General features: G+C 41.6%; 1 protein-coding gene across 5 annotated transcripts in view; it reads right to left on the minus strand.

Annotated features, from left to right (window-relative positions):
• SLC6A6 (solute carrier family 6 member 6) overlaps positions 1 to 19922 on the minus strand; it is an 87611-nt gene that overhangs the window by 66716 nt on the left and 973 nt on the right. For 3 of the 5 annotated variants that reach the window (XM_033925944.1, XM_033925943.1, XM_033925940.1), the window contains exons 1-2: positions 13564 to 13694; positions 939 to 1171 (exon numbers count right to left, since the gene is read on the minus strand). In XM_033925944.1, the coding sequence (XP_033781835.1) occupies positions 939 to 1095 (157 nt within the window). In that variant the 5' untranslated portion in view covers positions 1096 to 1171; positions 13564 to 13694. Of the gene's footprint in view, positions 1 to 938; positions 1172 to 4191; positions 4266 to 13563; positions 13695 to 19922 lie in introns of those variants that run through there. The other 2 variants (XM_033925941.1, XM_033925942.1) reach the window with 2 other exon arrangements.

The following is a 19922-nucleotide window of genomic DNA, read 5'->3' on the forward strand; positions in this document are numbered from 1 at the left end:
GTGAGTTTGATCCCAGACTGCTCTTAATGCCTCTGGGCAAATCATCTAACCCTCTACTCTCCTAAGTACCATAGTCAAATTGTGAGCCTATCAGGACAGAGAGGGAAACTACTTAAAGAGTACCTGATTACTAGTCATGTATTGTAAACCGATTTGGGTGAATCTTCATGAAAAGGTAACTGATAAATCCCAATAAATAAATAGTCAGAGGGCTTCGATATCCTTTCATGCATCGTGTTGTAACTTTGGTTTAAAAAGTGGCATCATCAATTGGGGAGCAGAGGTAGAGGTTGGGATTTTTGCCCCATCCTGCCCCAACCAAATTGGTACACTGCCCCCAGAGAATGTTAGAATTGGGAAATTTAAGTTGTGTGGTTTCTACATGGAGTGAAGTCAGGATTTTGGGAGCCAGAGGTATTCCTTGTGGCCTTGAGAGGTTGAAGGCTTGATAATCAAGAAAACAAGATTCATTTAAATAACTCATGATATATTAAGGGAAGCAATTCCACTAAGATCATCCAAAAGAACAAAAAAAAAAAAATGAGTGCCAAAAAAATGGTGCCCAGTGGCGTAGTAAAGTGGGGGCGTCTTCTTGATGCTAGCACCCATCAAGAAAACAAAACATTATTTAGTCCACGTTAATTATGGTGCCAAAGAAACAGAAATTCTGAAGGAAACTACGCAGCCACATTTTAATTTACACAATATGCCACCACTTGTATTCCAGGAGTATCTTGAGCTCGGTGCTTCAGGCATTCAAATGAAGCCAAAGAGAACAGTTAAAGCTGAGACCAAAGATCTAAAACCTGAATTAAAGCTTGATCACTAATCCATGCGATCCACTGAGCTATTCTCTTGATGGGATTTTCTCAAAGACTCTTTTCTGTTGTTACAAGTCTTTCTGTGAAAGATAAACAGGAAAAAAGAGACAAACTCACCTCCACCATTTTTATAGCAAAGATATGGGAAGCGCCAGACGTTGCCCAGTCCAATGAATCCACCAGCCACAGAGAGCAAAAAGTCTATCTTGCTGGCCCACTTCTCTCGCCGTGGTGGCTTCCCCTCTGCCGCATCCTCTGCACAGGTGTCCATCATCTTTCCAGGAGAAGGTTTGAAAATAGTATTTTGGAAATGTTTCAGACACCGCAGCTTCTCCTGATTTGCTATATCTCTGAAAGAGGGCAAAGGAAGGATCAGTCCTCCTGCAAAGTCATATGGTTTTCACATCTCAAAGCCTTGTCGGTGGGGGGGAGGGGGGGCGGCGGCTAGTGAGCCCAAGAAGAATGACTGCTTAAATGCAAGCTCCTGCGAGGATGATCAAAACAGAAAACATCGAGTACAATTAACACTAAAAAATACAATTTTAAAATCCAATTATCGGTGATGGCATTGGGGAAAGTCACAAATACCTGAAAACAGATCCAGTATCTATCCCACATTTGATAGAAACTACTAAACATTACTCAGAAGTTTCTGGATATGAACTTAATCAAAATAAAACTGAAATTATGCCACTCGGTCATTGGCTTAACAAAGGTAGGGGGCACCCGGGGTGGCGTGCCCTCCTCTCCATCCTCTGCTCCTTCTACACCCCACATGTCCTCCCTTCCCACTCCAGTACCTCTTTAAATCTTCACCAGTGTGGGTAGCTTCTCCGGCCTGCTGCTTGCGCTGGCATTGGCTTTCCCTCTAACATCACTTCCTGATCCCTGATTTCAAAGGGAGCCAGGCCAGCACGAGTAGTTGCTTGCAATGGTGAAGATTTAAGGAAGTATGGGGGCATGGAATGGAGAGCAAAAGCATGGTTGAGGGGGGTGGGGGGGGGGGGGAGTTGGAGAAATGCCGGTGCTCCCATCAAGATAGCGCCGGGGCCGGTCCACCCCTCTCCCACTATGCCCACTGCACGCAACTGTCCTGAAGCTAAACTAGAAATCTCACAATACTATTTCATATGGGCTGTATCTAAAACTGAAGTATTTGGGTGTCTACTTTGATGAAAAAACTTCAAGTGAAAGAAGAAACTTATTAAGATTACTAAAGGGTCACTGCAAGATGGACACCTCTACAATTATCGTGGTGGGGCAAAATTGACGTTATAGAAAGGATCATGTCTAAAATCAATTTCATCCTGCGCATGCCAGTGCCAACTGCCCAGGTGCCAAACCATGCTAATTGTTCTGCTAAACTATATTCAGTAATCAATAGAATGCTAGAGGCGCATGCGCTCATGAAAATTCGTGAGCACTGGCACCCTGAGGTGTGCTTCTGTGGCAACATTCTAAACCTCAGGGCGCATGCGGGGGGCTGAAGGTGCGCGACTGTGGAGCTTTCTCAGCGGTCGTCTTCGGCGCATTTGGCGGTTTGCAGTCTGCCGCTGATTCAGAGGGGGAGGGGGGGCACAGGCGCACCTGCTAGGATCTTCTCACCCTCCTCACCCACCTGCCGTGGCTCCTCTCGAACCGCACCAGGTGGGGATCGAGAGAGGAGCTGCGGCGCGGGCGGCCGGCCCGCAGACTGGAGGCTGCCGAAGCCGGAAACAAAGCTTCCCGGGGGGGGGGGGGACGGACGGCGAGGAAGGAGTGGGAGAGGCTGTGGGTGCCTGCAGGCCGCCGCGGCTTTAGGCAGATGACTGTGGAGGTAAGGGTTGCTGCTGGACATGGGAAGAGGTGCTGATGGACAGGGGGGGAAAGGAAGGGAGGCCTACTGCTGGACAGGGGAAACAGAAAAGAGGTACTGCTGGACAGGGGAAGAGGTGCTGATGGACAGGGGGGCAAAAAAGGAAGGGAGGCCTACTGCTGGACATGGGGAGCAAGCAAGAGGTGCTGCTGGACAGGGGGGGAGTTAAAACAAAGGGAGAAGGGCTGCTGCTGGATAAGGGGACCAGTGAAGGGGTGGTGGTGGACACAGGGGAAGAAAAAGGAAGGGAGAATGGACAGGGGGAGCAGGCTAGGGGTGATGGTGGACCGCCGAGGAAAAAGAAAGACAAAGAAAGAAATACAGAAATAGGCTAAGGAGAGAGAGAAAGAGAAAGAAATACACACACACATACATATTCTAGCACCCGTTAATGTAACAGGCTTAAAGACTAGTACATAAATATCGTAGTTAAGGACTAGTGCATAAAATTTGTTCAAATATAGCAAATGGCTACTAAAAAAAAAAAAAAAAAAAAAAAAGAGACCTCATAACTAATTAACTCCTTATCTCAGCCCATCATAGGGCAGAATTCACTAAAGTCCCGAAATCTATCCTATTCGTGTCCTATCCGTTTCCAAGTCATTGTAGCCGATTCAGTAAAGCTTGTCCATGCAAATGATTCAATCGTAAACATGGCTGAAACATCGCCTGATGCGCGTGCGCACTGTATCCTTGTTGGTTTTGAAGCTCGTAACGCACGCACTAGCTCTTTAGGACTTCACTGCGTAGAAATGGTTTAATCGCACACGTCATTAGCGGGCTCCAACTGCACCTACCTCAAAGCACTGTTGTCATAAAAAAGGCAATATAAGGAAATATTCTCACCAACTTTTATTTTTCTGAAGTACTGTTGTAAGCTGTACAAGCTGTGACCGTAGCTTTTAAAAAAATATTTAGCATCGGAGGTTTGCGAGCGAGCTTCCAAAAAGCCTAAATTCATCTCTTTTGATTTTCTTCAAATGGTAAGTTGCCATTTGTTAATGGAAGGGGGGGGTGTTAGAAGACGTGTTGGTTTCAGGGATACTATATTTCTATTTTTTACGGATCGATCTTGAAGTTTTGTGTGCTTCCAAAAAGCCTAAATTCATCTTTTTTTATCTTCTGTTCGTAAGTTGCTGTTTGTTAGCGGAAGGGGGGGAGGGTGTTAGGAGACACATTGATTTCGGGAATACTATACTTCTCTCGGGTAGGTGGGGGTGGGTGGTTTATTCGTTGTAAGGCATTCACCTTAATTTTTATCATCTTTTCGGAATAGATTTGTGCCGTTTATTAGCTGGTTATGGAAGACGTGAAAAAACACGTCTGTTCATTACCAGGCTAGGGGTTTCTCCATTGTAACATTTCATTTTGTTTAAAATCCAGGACATAGTCATTTTAGGTATCTGAAATGTTTAGATTAGTCTATTTTTTTTACAAAGGGGGGGGGGGGAACGTTGTTCTAACCTGCCTATTACTTTCTATTGCAGGAGATATGGAGCCAGAGGGAGTCCTCACCACTAAGGTCAGAGCACGCAGATTCACAGATAAAGAGCTTGCTGTTCTTGTGGATAGTGTCGTGGCGAAGTTTAAGAATCTATTCCAGAGCACAAGGCTTTCTTCTGGGATGAAAATTGCAAGTGATGTTAGTGCCCTCGGTGTTTGTAAACGCAGTGTCCCGCAATGCAAGCACCGTTGGCAGGACATCCGTGTTGTGATTAAGTCCAAGTACAGCAAGATATGCAGACATGCCAAGCGTATGATTCTCTGCGTTGGTGTGTGGCCATTAGCCATGGATTGCAACCATATTCGCCATCTCCTGTAAAAAGAAAAGATTGGATGTTATTATACTTAATATTCAACCATTTTAGGGACATGAAATTATTTGAATACACTGATTACATACCCAGTAGCCATGATCATCCAAAATGTCCATCTGCAAATTTTTGTCTGATGCTGGAGTTTTGCAAGGGAACTTGGAAACAACGTCAAGAATCCAGAGGTGGGCATCACATATGACTTACATAAGAAGCGCCATCTCCGGATCAGACCTTCGGTCCATCAAGTCCAGCGATCCACAAACGTGGAGGCCCTGCCAGGCGTACACTCGGCGTAATTTTTAGTCACCCATATCCTTCTATGCCTCTCAACTTGTACATTCACAGGGTGTCCCATCTTGCGGTTCCAATATATAATTTCCAGTCCAATAGGGGGAGAAATTAGTACATGTGTACAGTCAATGGCATCCAAGACATTGGGCATTCCAGCTTAAGACAAAAGTCTTGTTTCACCCGCTGTTGTTCCTCCAAGTCTCTGGAAATCTGAAGTACTGCCCTCGCAGAACCAGTCTCACAAATCTTGACAACGATGGCTGTCCCACACCACTTGTACAGCTGATGACTCACTGAAAGGATCCAGTGGCAAGAAAATGAAGAACGGCGAGCAGCCTCACGAGACCAGAAACGGCATGGGAACGAGAAGTTTGGGGATCGATGTCTGCTCTAATTTCACCATAAAGATGTAAAATCAAAGCCCTGCTAAGACGGTAATTGTCCATTACCTTCTGGTCCAACATCCAATCCAGGACAATTCACTCACGAAACACACGCGGGCAGGGAAGTGCTCGCCTTCTCATTTCTCTAGCCTCATCTTTCTCGGTGTACTCGTATTCCAAAAGAAGCAGATAGTGTAGCCGGCGAGCGCCGTCCATTTCTCTCTGGAAAATTACTGTTAAATTGCTAGAAGGCACAACAGTTAACAGCTGCTGAATGCGCTGTTATATACAGCCTACGAATCCCAGGAGGTTGTGCGGCTCTGCCGTGAAGCACGTAGCAACCACTAGCGACACCCTGACATCACATGCATGCGACAATCCAGCTGGAAGGGGGGAGGGATAGATGGCCCATAAAAGTTTTTTGATTTTGGAATTTTTTTGTTATTTGGCATTGATATTTGAAATGTATAATGCGCAAGGAGAGCACGGGGTTAATCCGCAATTTTCTCGCAATGCGCATTCCAAATCTGAGATTCACTCCCACGCTCGCTATGCGCATTCCAAAAAAAGAAATAAAAATTATTTCTAATGCTTACGTACATGAAGTTTACATATATTTAAAAATTTTGATATATTTAGGATTTTTGGAGGGATAGATATATATTTTTGGGGTTCTTAACATGCCCACTATTTCTGCCTAGCAACTGACGCGTGCGAGAATGTAAACGACTGGTCCTCAGCAGTCGTAACTTTTTGGAACGGAAAGGCCAGTCGGTTTGGACAACATGGTTTCATGAATCGATGCGTTAAGCCTTTTTACTCATTTGCCTGCATAAATCGGATCGGGTGCGGATGAGGTTGGAAAAGTAAGCACAAAACGAGCTGTACACGATCGGTTTGCTTAGTGAATCTAGCCCATAGTCCTGCAACGGAGAACAGCACAGTCCTAAGTCTCTCAAGAAAACTCCATTGAAACCACCATCATAAATATTGATTCAAAAAACTTAATCAACTGTTTGTCTCCAATATCTCCTGCAGGAGGCCAATCCAGACATCCACCATCCTCTTCATGAAAAATTACTTCCTGCCACTACTATTATTTCTATAGTGCAACCAGATGCACGCAGCGCTGCACAGAGTCACAAAGAAGAAGAAAACAGTCCCTGCTCAAAAGAGCTTACAATCTAGACAGGCAAGACAGACAAATCAAGGCATTGTGTCATCCCTGATGAGGTTGACTCTTATTGGTGGAACCTCAGCTCTGCTTCCCAAAGACTGAAACTCTTCATACTACTACTAGTAATTAATTCTATAGCACTACCAGACGCACACAGCGCTGCATGGAGTTGCAAAGAAGAACCAGTACCTGCACGAAAGAGCTTACAATCTAAACAGGCAAGACAGACAAACAGGATGTCATGGATACAGTTACGGGGAACAGTTAATCAGCTGGCTGGGTTGGAGGGCTGAGGGGAGTACAGGACAATCAAGGCATTGTGATAACACTGAGGAGGTTGCCTCTTATTGGAGGAGGCATTATGACATCACAATCTCAGCTCTGCCTCCCAAAGATTGAAACTCTTCACACTACTACTACTAGTAATTATTTCTATAGTGCTACCAGATATACGCAGCGCTGCAGAGTCAAAGAAGAATCAGTCCCTGCTCGAAAGAGCTTACAATCTAGACAGGCAAGACAGACAAATCAAGGCATTGTGACATCACTGATGAGGTTGGCTCTTATAGGTGGAATGAGGCATTATGACATCACAATCTCAGCTCTGCCTCCCAAAGATTGAAACTCTTCACACTACTACTACTAGTAATTATTTCTATAGTGCTACCAGACGCACGCAGCACTGCAGTCGCAAAGAAGAAAACAGTCTCTGCTCGAAAGAGCTTACAATCTAGACAGGCAAGACGACAAATCAAGGCATTGTGACATCACTGATGAGGTTGACTTATTTGTGGAATGAGGCATTATGACATCACAATCTCAGCTCTGCTTCCCAGTGACTGAAACTTCATACTACTACTAGTAAATTATTTCTATAGTGCTATCAGATACACGCAGCACTGCAGTCGCAAAGAAGAAGAAAACAGTCTCTGCTCGAAAGAGCTTACAATCTAGACAGGCAAGACAGACAAATCAAGGCATTGTGACATCACTGATGAGGATGACTTATTGGTGGAATGAGGCATTATGACATCACAATCTCAGCTCTGCTTCCCAGTGACTGAAACTTCACACTACTACTACTACTAGTAATTATTTATATAGTGCTACCAGATACACGCAGCACTGCACAGTCGCAAAGAAGAAGAAAACAGTCTCTGCTCGAAAGAGCTTACAATCTAGATAGGCAAGACAGACAAATCAAGGCATTGTGACAACACTGAAGAGGTTGCCTCTTATTGGTGGAGGCATTATGACATCACAATCTCAGCTCTGCTTCCCAGTGACTGAAACTTCATACTACTACTAGTAATTATTTCTATAGTGCTATCAGATACACGCAGCACTGCACAGTCGCAAAGAAGAAGAAAACAGTCTCTGCTCGAAAGAGCTTACAATCTAGATAGGCAAGACAGACAAATCAAGGCATTGTGACAACACTGAAGAGGTTGCCTCTTATTGGTGGAGGCATTATGACATCACAATCTCAGCTCTGCTTCCCAAAGACTGAAACTCTTCAAACTACTACTACTAGTAATTATTTCTATAGTGCTACCAGACGCACGCAGCACTGCAGTCGCAAAGAAAACAGTCTCTGCTCGAAAGAGCTTACAATCTAGACAGGCAAGACAGACAAATCAAGGCATTGTGACATCACTGATGAGGATGACTTATTGGTGGAATGAGGCATTATGACATCACAATCTCAGCTCTGCTTCCCAGTGACTGAAACTTCACACTACTACTACTACTAGTAATTATTTCTATAGTGCTACCAGATACACGCAGCACTGCACAGTCGCAAAGAAGAAGAAAACAGTCTCTGCTCGAAAGAGCTTACAATCTAGATAGGCAAGACAGACAAATAAAGGCATTGTGACAACACTGAAGAGGTTGCCTCTTATTGGTGGAGGCATTATGACATCACAATCTCAGCTCTGCTTCCCAGTGACTGAAACTTCATACTACTACTAGTAATTATTTCTATAGTGCTATCAGATACACGCAGCACTGCACAGTCGCAAAGAAGAAGAAAACAGTCTCTGCTCGAAAGAGCTTACAATCTAGATAGGCAAGACAGACAAATCAAGGCATTGTGACAACACTGAAGAGGTTGCCTCTTATTGGTGGAGGCATTATGACATCACAATCTCAGCTCTGCTTCCCAGTGACTGAAACTTCATACTACTACTAGTAATTATTTCTATAGCGTTATCAGACGCACGCATCGTGTACACAGTCACAAAGAAGAAACAGTCCATGCTCGAAAGAGCTTACAATCTAGACAGGCAAGACAGACAAATCAAGGCATTGTGACATCACTGATGAGGATGACTTATTGGTGGAATGAGGCATTATGACATCACAATCTCAGCTCTGCTTCCCAGTGACTGAAACTTCACACTACTACTACTAGTAATTATTTCTATAGCGCTACCAGATATACACAGCGCTGCACAGAGTCAAAGAAGAATCGGTCCCTGCTCAAAAGAGCTTACAATCTAGACAGGCAAAACAGACAAACAGGAGGTCATGGATACAATTAAGGGGAACGGTTAATCAGCTGGCTGGGTTGGAGGGCTGAGGGGAGTACAGGACAATCAAGGCTTTGTGACTTACTGAGGAGGTTGGCTTTTATTGGTGGAATGAGGCATTAGGACATCACAATCTCAGCTCTGCTTCCCAAAGACTGAAACTCTTCACACTACTACTACTACTAGTAATTATTTCTATAGCGTTATCAGACGCACACATCGTGTACACAGTCACAAAGAAGAAACAGTCCATGCTCGAAAGAGCTTACAATCTAGATAGGCAAGACAGACAAATCAAGGCATTGTGACAACACTGAAGAGGTTGCCTCTTATTGGTGGAGGCATTATGACATCACAATCTCAGCTCTGCTTCCCAGTGACTGAAACTTCATACTACTACTAGTAATTATTTCTATAGCGTTATCAGACGCACGCATCGTGTACACAGTCACAAAGAAGAAACAGTCCATGCTCGAAAGAGCTTACAATCTAGACAGGCAAGACAGACAAATCAAGGCATTGTGACATCACTGATGAGGATGACTTATTGGTGGAATGAGGCATTATGACATCACAATCTCAGCTCTGCTTCCCAGTGACTGAAACTTCACACTACTACTACTAGTAATTATTTCTATAGCGCTACCAGATATACACAGCGCTGCACAGAGTCAAAGAAGAATCGGTCCCTGCTCAAAAGAGCTTACAATCTAGACAGGCAAAACAGACAAACAGGAGGTCATGGATACAATTAAGGGGAACGGTTAATCAGCTGGCTGGGTTGGAGGGCTGAGGGGAGTACAGGACAATCAAGGCTTTGTGACTTACTGAGGAGGTTGGCTTTTATTGGTGGAATGAGGCATTAGGACATCACAATCTCAGCTCTGCTTCCCAAAGACTGAAACTCTTCACACTACTACTACTACTAGTAATTATTTCTATAGCGTTATCAGACGCACACATCGTGTACACAGTCACAAAGAAGAAACAGTCCATGCTCGAAAGAGCTTACAATCTAGACAGACAAATCAAGGCATTGTCAAATCACTGAGGAGGTTGGCTCTTATTGGTGGAATGAGGCATTATGACATCACAACCTCAGCTCTGCTTCCCAAAGACTGAAACTCTTCATACTACTACTAGTAATTATTTCTATAGCACTACCAGACGCACGCAGCGCTGCATTGAGCAGAAAAGAAGAACACAGTACCTGCACGAAAGAGCTTACAATCTAAACAGGCAAGACAGACAAACAGGAGGTCATGGATACAGTTAAGGGGAACGGTTAATCAGCTGGCTGGGTTGGAGGACAGTGGAATAGGGTTAAGGATTGAAAATTACTCCTAAGTTGACCCCTGCAACCTCATGTCCTCTCCTGCTTCCCCTTCTCTGTAAAAGATTTGAAAAGGGTTTTATGCTGGTAGATCCTATTCTGTAATACTTTTGGCTGTATTATTTCTGATCTCCATATTTTGTCTACGTTGGTTTTGCACATACATAATCCGATGTGCATTTATAAAATTCTACTTTTATTCATATTGGGCTGGTAATAAATATGCAGAGACCGTTACAATCTTTTGTGAAGAACTGGAACAGCTTCACAGAGAACTGATGGCAAGTGACCAAAATGATTTTGAATGCTATTTCTTCTTTTCTGCACAGAATAGATTTCCTAATACAGTATAACATTCTGCAATGAATAATATTCATATGGAAACTGACTTTACCCTAAATGGAAAGTCATTTCTTGCAGCTTCAAAAAGACAAAATGAGCTAATATTAGAAATTCCATCAGCATGAAAAAGGACAACTATTTTTATCACTTAAACTCAAAATCCTAAAGACCAAGAATAAAATTCAAGAATGTAGCTTGAGGACCCATGACCACCATTTTCACCAGGGTTGTGCCTCCAAATGGCACAGGATGTTTTGTTTTGTTTCAAAAGTGCCTTCTTCTGGCATTCATAAGATGTAATAAGCAAAGGCACTTGGATTTTTTTTTTATGTGAGAGGTGGGTTGTGCCCAACAGTCAGGACAGGTTAAGCATTTCCCTGCCACTTTTAGTCTTTGATCACATTTGTTACATAGAAACACGATGGCAGATAAAGGCCAAATGGCCCATCCAGTCTGCCCATCTGCAACATCCACTATCTCTTATAGACCCATTTCATTGCTGAAGGAGGTAAAATCTGTAGCAAAAATCATGGACAATAGACTGGCAAGGGTGGTGCTGGTATATGAAATCACAGGTCGGCTTTGTGAAGGGACGGACAATAGCAAGAATGTGCACAAGCTTCTCCTCTCACTGAAGCAGAGGTCCTATCAGAATACCCTGTCTGTATTGATTAGTTTTGACGTGGAAAAAGAGTTTGAGAGTTAAAAGGGACTTTTTATATGCCTGCTTAAGTGCATACGGATTTAATGAGTTCTTTGTTTCAGCGATAAGGACATTGTATGTCTCACCACAAGCAAAAATGATTACGAGTACGTGTTGGAAAGTTTCTTTAATGACCTGGTGGGTCTACAAGTTTCCACTAGTGCAGACGGTACCGTATCATGCTATGTATCTCACTTCTGGTTTAACTTGAAGTTTCATATTCATCAGTTTTGTATCTTTGTAATTATCAGAGAGGGAGTTGGGGCATATTAAGTTAACACTGTTTAACGATTACAGCATTATTGTTTTAAGCTCAGTTGATGTAGTTAGCCAATATTGTGGACTAAGGCTATGACTGCTATGCTTATGAGTTTTGCCATCATCAATAAAAATTGTTTGAACATCAAAACTGCAATGCCAATCAGGATATCATCGCTTTGGGATAACGCTTCAACAAACCTGAACATTATATCAATGATTTTATGGTGAGAATACCGAAAGGACATGTTTAAACAATCCAGAACGTAAGACTTGACATCAAAATGATAAAATATTTTGACAAAAAAGGACTTTCTATCACATTACAGGCCATGAAGTTTTTTCAACTGTCTCCTTCAGTCAGCTTTCCTTGTCTGTCTTTCCTTCACTCAACCCCCCTCCTACTTCTCCGAGACCATCACTAAAACACTGACATTTCACTTACATATACTGACAGCTTTTAACAACATTTGCCTGTTTCTTATCTCTGGAAGGGTCACCTTTGAAAGCTAAACAAACAATGCATTAAGTTAGTCCAATAAAAATATTACCTTTATTCCTTTTGTTTTTTTTATTCTATATATTACCTCAAAATTTAAGCAATTGAGTCAAGGGCCAAATTTATAAGCAAACATTTCAGCTGAAAATTCATGCTCCTAAGTTTAGCAGAAATCAGAGCACGGATGTAGGAGCATAATACTGGGCTCCCAATCTATAGCCTAGAAGAAGCAGAGGCTGACAGGTTTACCTAGTGGAACTTGGCTATGGGCAGAGAGAGTACAATACCAGAGGAAGGTGTGGAGATACCTGAGAAGAAAAAACAACATTGACCTCAATTTTGGTTCTGAAAGTAGAAGGATGAAGGGCATAGGGGCAAGTGCTGGGGAACATTTTTTTCCATATGCAGTATTTCTCCCGTAGCTGCCAAGAATGGGCCATGTACTTTCTTCCCCCTTTCACCTGTCATTCCTCCTCTCTGACTTTAAATATAACATAATAGCCTTACTGGGTCAGACCAATGGAGCCATCAAGCCCAGTAACTCATTCTCACGGTGTCCAATCCAGGTCACTAGTAACTGGCCAAAAACTCAAGGAGTAGCAATATTCCATGCTACCGATCCAGGACAAGCAGTGGCTTCCCCCATGTCTCTCTCAATAACAGACTATGGACTTTTCCTCCAGGAACTTGTCCAAACCTTTCTTAAAACCAGATATGCTATCTGCTCTTACCACAACCTCTGGTAACGCGTTCCAGAGCTTAACTATTCTCCGAGTGAAAAAATATTTCCTCCTACTGGTTTTAAGAGCGTTTCCCTGTAACTTCGAGTGTCCCCTAGTCTTTATATCTTTATTCCTCTCCTTGTCCCACTTGAACTTCTTCCCCCCCCCCCCACAAGCCCTCCTTACACATTTTCTTGCCCTTTTTGCTCCTGAACCCCACATCCTGCTGCTCACTTCTAAGCAGTGCCCACCCCTTAAGCATTACCCTAGCCCTCATACCTTCAACATGGCCTATAAATAGGACATCTATACCCAGATAAAGGAAGATGCTTGTACTCCCATGCTTCAGGCATCAAAAAAAAAAAAAAAAAAAAGAGCAGAAAAAGCTCCCAAATGACAACTGGCTGCATCAACATCTGCTCTGCCAACAACAAATGTAACTGGACTTTTTTTCACTGTATTTGCATCTGATGCCGAGTAGTTATTATTGTAAAAATAATAACATAAGAGTTGCCATATTGGGACAGACTGAAGGTCAAACGCAGTATCTGGCTTCAAACACTGCCAATCCAGGTCACAAGATCCCAGAACAACACATCAATAACATTTATTTCCATTATAAAAACAGTTCTTACATTGCTCCTACCAAACTAATACTTCTTGGTATATTGCCTGAGATTTAAGCATAGCATCTAATTTTTGAGCAATCTTTCCATGACTTTTGAGACTGAAATTGAGACCCCCGTGCAGCATGGGGCAGGCAGGAATAACACTGGGACCATTGCCAAACCAGCAAATAAAAGTTAAAAACAAACAAACAAAAGTTACCTGAAGTCCACTGCAGACACAGATTCCTTTCTTGTGTATCTGGCAAAACCCCTTCCTTCTCCTTATGCCATGAACTGCATTTCGGTCCTGCTGTAGCCAAGACACCTGCTGGCTCCTGTCCTGTGTGGGAGCTGCTGAAATTGAGTTCTGAATTCAGCTCCTGACAACTTCAAGGTCAGACAGTACAGTGCTGGAGTGTTGAGTTAGATCCAACCTCTTTCACAGACATTGTCCAGGAGGCAGCTGATTTTTCTACACTTCACATATTCCACAAGTGCAAAAACAAAGCACGCCATTAATACATTACTAGTTTCCACTGTAGTGGAGGAGGTTTATTTAACTTGGAAAGTGAATAAGTTGCTGGTTTTGTACACAGTTTTTATTAGTATTTACACTGTTTAGAGGCAGCCTTGCTTGACTCCTGGCAAATGCGCTTTAATATACAAATCTAGCAAGGATTAGTAATTTGCTTGGAATTCTCATGCCTGCAAAGAAATTTCAGAGAATTTAGGGCTGGAAGGATCCCTACAGGTATTTTGCAGTCAATCACATTTCAAGAAATCGTCAATACAAGCACAGCTCACTTTCAAATCACACAGGAACTTATGAGATTAATAGACAAACATGGTTAACATTTGTGTTAATAGGATTGTCAGGGATACCAGACTTAGTTCTTCATGGAACTCTGACGTAACCATAAGAATTATCGCCAGTAGTAAAGAAAAACATGGACCTGTACTATCTGCCTTTGGATTATTAGCAGATTTTTCTGTAAATAAAATTACAACTCTAAAAGATGTATTTCCCCTTCAATTGGCTGCTGTTGCCATGCATTCCATGTCAAAATCAGAAAGATTTGATTCTTGTTCTCCCACGTTTCCAGTCCAAGTGTTCAACTTCTTGAAAAGGTGAGTGGAAAACCCATTCATTCTCAAAACAATTTATGCAGAAGCCCGCCACAGAGAAGTTGAACACTTGGAAATGTTTCATAGATGATGTGTTTGTATTGGAAACGTGGAAGAACTCAAAACATTTGTAGTATGGTTGAATTATTGTAATCCAGCTATATGATTCACTTATAGTTACTCTCATAAGAATATCTCATTTTTGGATGTTACACAAAATAATAATAAGTTTGTCTATAAAAAGAAGACAGACAAATACCACGGGCAGGCAGGTTAGTTGTCATCCAAGACATTTGATTAACAATCTACCATATTCACAAATGCTATGATACAGATGAATTTGTAGCAATGTAGGTGATTACAAAAAACAAGTCAATATATTAATGACAAACTTGAAAAAAAAGAGGGTATGAAGATCGACAACTAAAGAAAACATACAGGAGAGTATTATAACTACTGAGAATTGTTATTGGATAAACAAAACAAGAAGGAAGAAGCAGAAGAAACAATCATGCAAGCCTGGTGATTTCAAAAGTTTTGAAAAAATAATGGAAAATAGTACAAACCAACAATGTTTTTAAAGACACTAAATTGAGAATAGCTTATAAAAACTAGAAATCTGAAGGAAATCTTGAGCCCTTCATACCACCCATGGAGCTTGGAAGAAATCAACATCAGAAAAGTAGGACATCACAAGTTCTATAGAATAAACATTCAACTTGATCTTCCTTTTTGAATGCCAGCGACAACAAAAAATACACATTAAAACATGACAGTGATCGCAACAGTACATATGTGGTGTATGTAATTAAATGCCCATGTGAAAAGATTTACATAGGGAAGACCAATAGGGCATTCAGAGTATGTTTGAGCAAGCATAAGACTTGTTTGAAGAGGAGCAAATTAGAAGCTCCATTAGTGGAACATTGTCTCACATACAACCACACGTGGATCATTGACTCAGTCGGCAAAAACATCAGAGGGGGAGATTGCAACATAACACTGTTACAAAGTGAACAAAAATGGATACATAGATTAAACAGTTTGCATCCAGTTGGTTTAAACAGCCACATTGAATGGAAGGCATTTTTAGAAACCAATGATCCTCATAGCAAGGAAGAAAGTGATATAGCAGTATTTTTAAACATCAAAGTCACACATGAGATCTTGAAAACAAATGTTCTCTCTCCAGCCATCATATTTTAATAGGTCTGTTCAAAACACAACAGAATAAACAATGTTTTTTCAGAGATTAGGCATGTAAATAATAAGTATTCCCTCTACAAGAAACAGGTTGTTGACGATATATGCAAAGCACCGAGATTCAACAAAGCAGCAATTTTATTTAGGTCGCAAACACAAAAAATTTGCACCAGTGTGATTGAAACAGCCTAGTGTATATTAAAATAGAAATAACAATAAGGGGAAACTTCTGTTATTGCAAGCAGAAAGAACATCCAACATGATGAAGTTAAAAGGTTTAATATTCTTTATAGAGTATTATATTATGCTTTATGCATAAAGTGACGCGTCATTCATCGATTGGATAAAATTGAGGTGTTCAGTGGCAGAACGCAAATAAATGAAATGAGCACCCAGAAGAATAGCGTTAAAATTACAATCGTTATTTGTAATCAAAACAAAATAAATAAATGAGCAACAAGCGGCAGAGACACTAGTGCAACCGTTTGTTCTATGGGGGGGCGACATGTCATCTTTTGAAAAACTGCCGCCATTTTTAAGTAGCAGCATAATCAGCTGTTTAGGCCACGTTGTCAGAAGTTCGGAAAACGATGGCAGGCGGTTGCGAGGTAAGATAAGTATTGACTCTATAAACGACGTTATAGGCTCCTTTGATAATGTTGTAAGAGAGAAGGAAAGCCTTCACAATATAAATGATGTTATATGTGTTTTAAATAAATGAGGCTTTGACTATGTCGGCAGTCTGTTGGGAGGGAGAAACATTGAATATTTCTTAAACAAATGAAGTCAATAACCAGTCTGTTAAAGCCACAAATGGGTTTATAAAGCAGTAAACTAAAGAAAATAATGTTAATGTTGAGGTAAGAAAAGCTTCAACAATTTAAACGGTCATATGCTTTTTCTAAATTATAAGACCATGAAAATGGCGGCAGTTTGTTGTGAAGGCAAAGCATTGAACACACAATGTTGAATGTTTTTTGTTGTATTCTTTTTGTTTTGTAGACAAATAAAACAGATTTGAACATAAATAAACAAGGTTAATAATTATCTGTCAGGGCAAAGTTTTTATTGAGTTTGTAAAATATGGTATTATGTGAAATCTGTTTTTATTAAGCAACAACCAGATCACAAAGAAACAGCAGGGCAAAAACATTTCAAAGATAGAAAACAGAGCTCCCTACCCCCAAGAGGACTGGACACTGATGTCCTCTCAGGTTACATAGTATCCCAACCCCCCCATACCCCCCCAAAAGCCCCACCCAGCACCCACTCCCCCCAACCCCACCCCCCAAATCAGACAGGCGGGATAGAATACGCATGTAGTCTATTCAAGATATGACTGCGCACCTGGGAGACAAACTGTCCAAATAAGGAGTCCAAATGTGCACAAAGTCTCTGCTCCAGCGGCGAGATGAAGAAGCCAGGAGGGCCTCCCATCCAAGAAGAGCATGTAATTTATTCCGCCAATACCAGAAGGAGGGAGGAACCTCCGCCAGCCAAAAATTCAAGATACATTTTTTCCCCAAAATATAACATTTGCTCAAAAACAATTTCTCCGCAGATGTGTACACAGAAAACAAGGAAAAATGAGCGAATAACATATGATTTACAGAAACAGGAACAGAAACTCGCAAGAGACCCTGAAGAAAGGAAGCCAGGGCCCCCCAAAAGCTCTGAACACTCTCACAACCCCAATGAACTTTTTAGTCATTGGTGGGAGAAGCACTTTTTAATGGGGTGTAAAATTAATTAAAAATTACAAATCAGGAAACAAAGAGAAAGTCATTTTATTTAAGTGTTCAGGCTTTAAAAACCATTTTGTTTGCTATCTTGGCATCGGAGTTAGAAGTGCTGAATCCAGACTGCAAAAGTTTGTGAACCCTGAGGAAGCTGAAGACAGTGAAACAGCCGAGCTCCCGTTGGGTTAAGGGTCAGCATCATTGATCAATGAGTCCGATCTGGGTCCTCGGTGAATTTGTGATGGTATTCATACCCCATACGGCATCTGCCAGTTTTGGTGTCCAGGTGTTTGAAATTCACAGCTTCCTGCTTTAAGCGATATCAGTATATCTGGTTTTGCTACACTTTATCCAGACTAGAGTTGAGCAAGTTTTTGTCCCAATTTTACATAGACAGACATTACCACATCTCATGGCACAAATTAAATCAAAGTTTAGATCAGGAATTTTTCTGAAGAACTTGAAAACATGCTTTATGTTACTCCTGTTCTGAAATCAGTAAATTTAGATAGACAATACACTTCTCCCTACGTATTCACGGGGGATGCGGGTGGACCATAGGCGCTAATATGGAAAAACCGTGAATAATTTTTTATATGTTATTCACAGTTTTTAGAAAATGCCGTCATTATTGAAACCGCGAATAGCTTGGAGCAGGCAAGCAGCGATTCCCAGCGATTTTCTCCATGCATGCTGGGAAGCAGCGTTTTTCTCAGGGCACACTGGGAAGCATGGAAGCAGCGATTTTCAGAGTGAATGGTAAGCGATAAACTATCGGTACAGTAAAAGGAGAAAATTAATGATGCAATTTTGGGGGGAAGAGTCAGCAGCCGAAAAATCACAAATAAGCGAATCCGCATATATGGAAACCGCAGATAGAGGGAGAAGTGTAGTGTCTTTTTTCCAAAGTTATAAGCCTATTTCTAATTTATGTTTCTCTAGTAAAATTGAGCATGTAGTTCTTAATCAACTTTCAGCATTATTAAAAAAAAAAAAAAAAAAAGTGTTGCATCCAGAACAGGCAGGATTTTGTTCATATCATAATACTGAAACTATCCTTTTTTGTTCCTTAAACGGTGTTCTTGACATTTTGGACAGTGTGGTCTTTGTTTTAGCAGTCTCAAGCACATACTCATCGACAAATCCCAAAATGGGTGCAAACCTGTCACTTAAAAAGTGTGCATCCCCTGTCCACATGTCTTGTGTTTTGAGGTATTTATATGAATCCACTTAAAATTCTGGGTGTAAGGTGACTGGCCTGAAATATTGCCCCTTGCAGGTGAAGTTCAGTTATTCACCAACTGTACTCTAACCATCCTCACTACAGCAACAGAGAAACCAGAACATGGTTTTTAATGCTGTTTTCCTAATGCACTATTTATTCATTAAATCTGTTTACAACTTTTAAAACAAACTCATTTCTTGCAACTGGTAAATTAACTCTCAAACAATTCTTTAGAGTTTGTAAAAACAGATATGACCTTGTAGTTTCTGCTCTTCAGACTGGGCTGGAAACATCCTTTCTGGATTTGCTTTCCTGGCACTTGAACCAGGAATTCCTCATAAAACTTTAGGTCCATTTCAAACAAACATGATGAATGTTCTTTGGCTCCCACAGCTGGCGTCATGATTGTTGCAGCTGTCCAGGTCTCATCATGTCTGGGTAGGTGGAGCCATCACGGATTATGGCTGAAATGGTGGCTCTATCTACCCAGCTGCAATGAGACCCGGACAACTTCAACAATCGATCATGATGAAGACCACACTGCAGGTGGGATCATTAATGGAAGCAGCAAAACCATCTCATAACCAAGCTGTGCAGAGCCCTGTCCAGAACCTCTTAGAGAATGCTGCAGAATTGGACCCCACCCCGTACCGGTAACTGTAGGAAACCATCCCTGTGCCATTCTTTAAGGAGAGAGGGAAGAATCACCGTACGGATGGGTCCAACCACTGACCCTCAAGCCTTGCATTGAAGAGTGCCGGTGTAGAAGGACTGAAGTTGAGACACTAGAGAATGAGCTCCCACAGGGACAAATTCATTTTACAGCAATCCACAACACAGCCTCATCACAACAGTTATGTGCCATAGTAAATGTAGACAAGAGATATACACATGCATACATTGTGCCCATCAGCAGCCAGACTTATTTGCTGCTCTGGGTAGATTGTACCCCTCTCAATCTTGTTCAAAGTGTGAATGTCATTAAATTTTGGCTTCCATTCCATCATTTCTATACACACACATCCTTTGTTTAGCTCACTTATTTCTCAATTCCATCACACTTTTGTCCCTACTACAGGTGTTCCAGGCATCCACCATCTCCTCTATAAAATGTGGATTTCTTACTAGCTGGCATTACATTTGCATTAGAAACATGTGCTAAGCCTTCTAGACAGCTCTAAAGCAAGCTGTCTGCATCAAACTCCTCCAGCTACTGCTTAATACCTTTAGTGTGGAGCTCGATTTAAGAAATACAACCCTAAAACCAGCGATTACATACTGTACCTC

Source organism: Geotrypetes seraphini, chromosome 17 (assembly GCF_902459505.1).
Source record: "Geotrypetes seraphini chromosome 17, aGeoSer1.1, whole genome shotgun sequence".
NCBI classification, from domain to species: domain Eukaryota; kingdom Metazoa; phylum Chordata; class Amphibia; order Gymnophiona; family Dermophiidae; genus Geotrypetes; species Geotrypetes seraphini.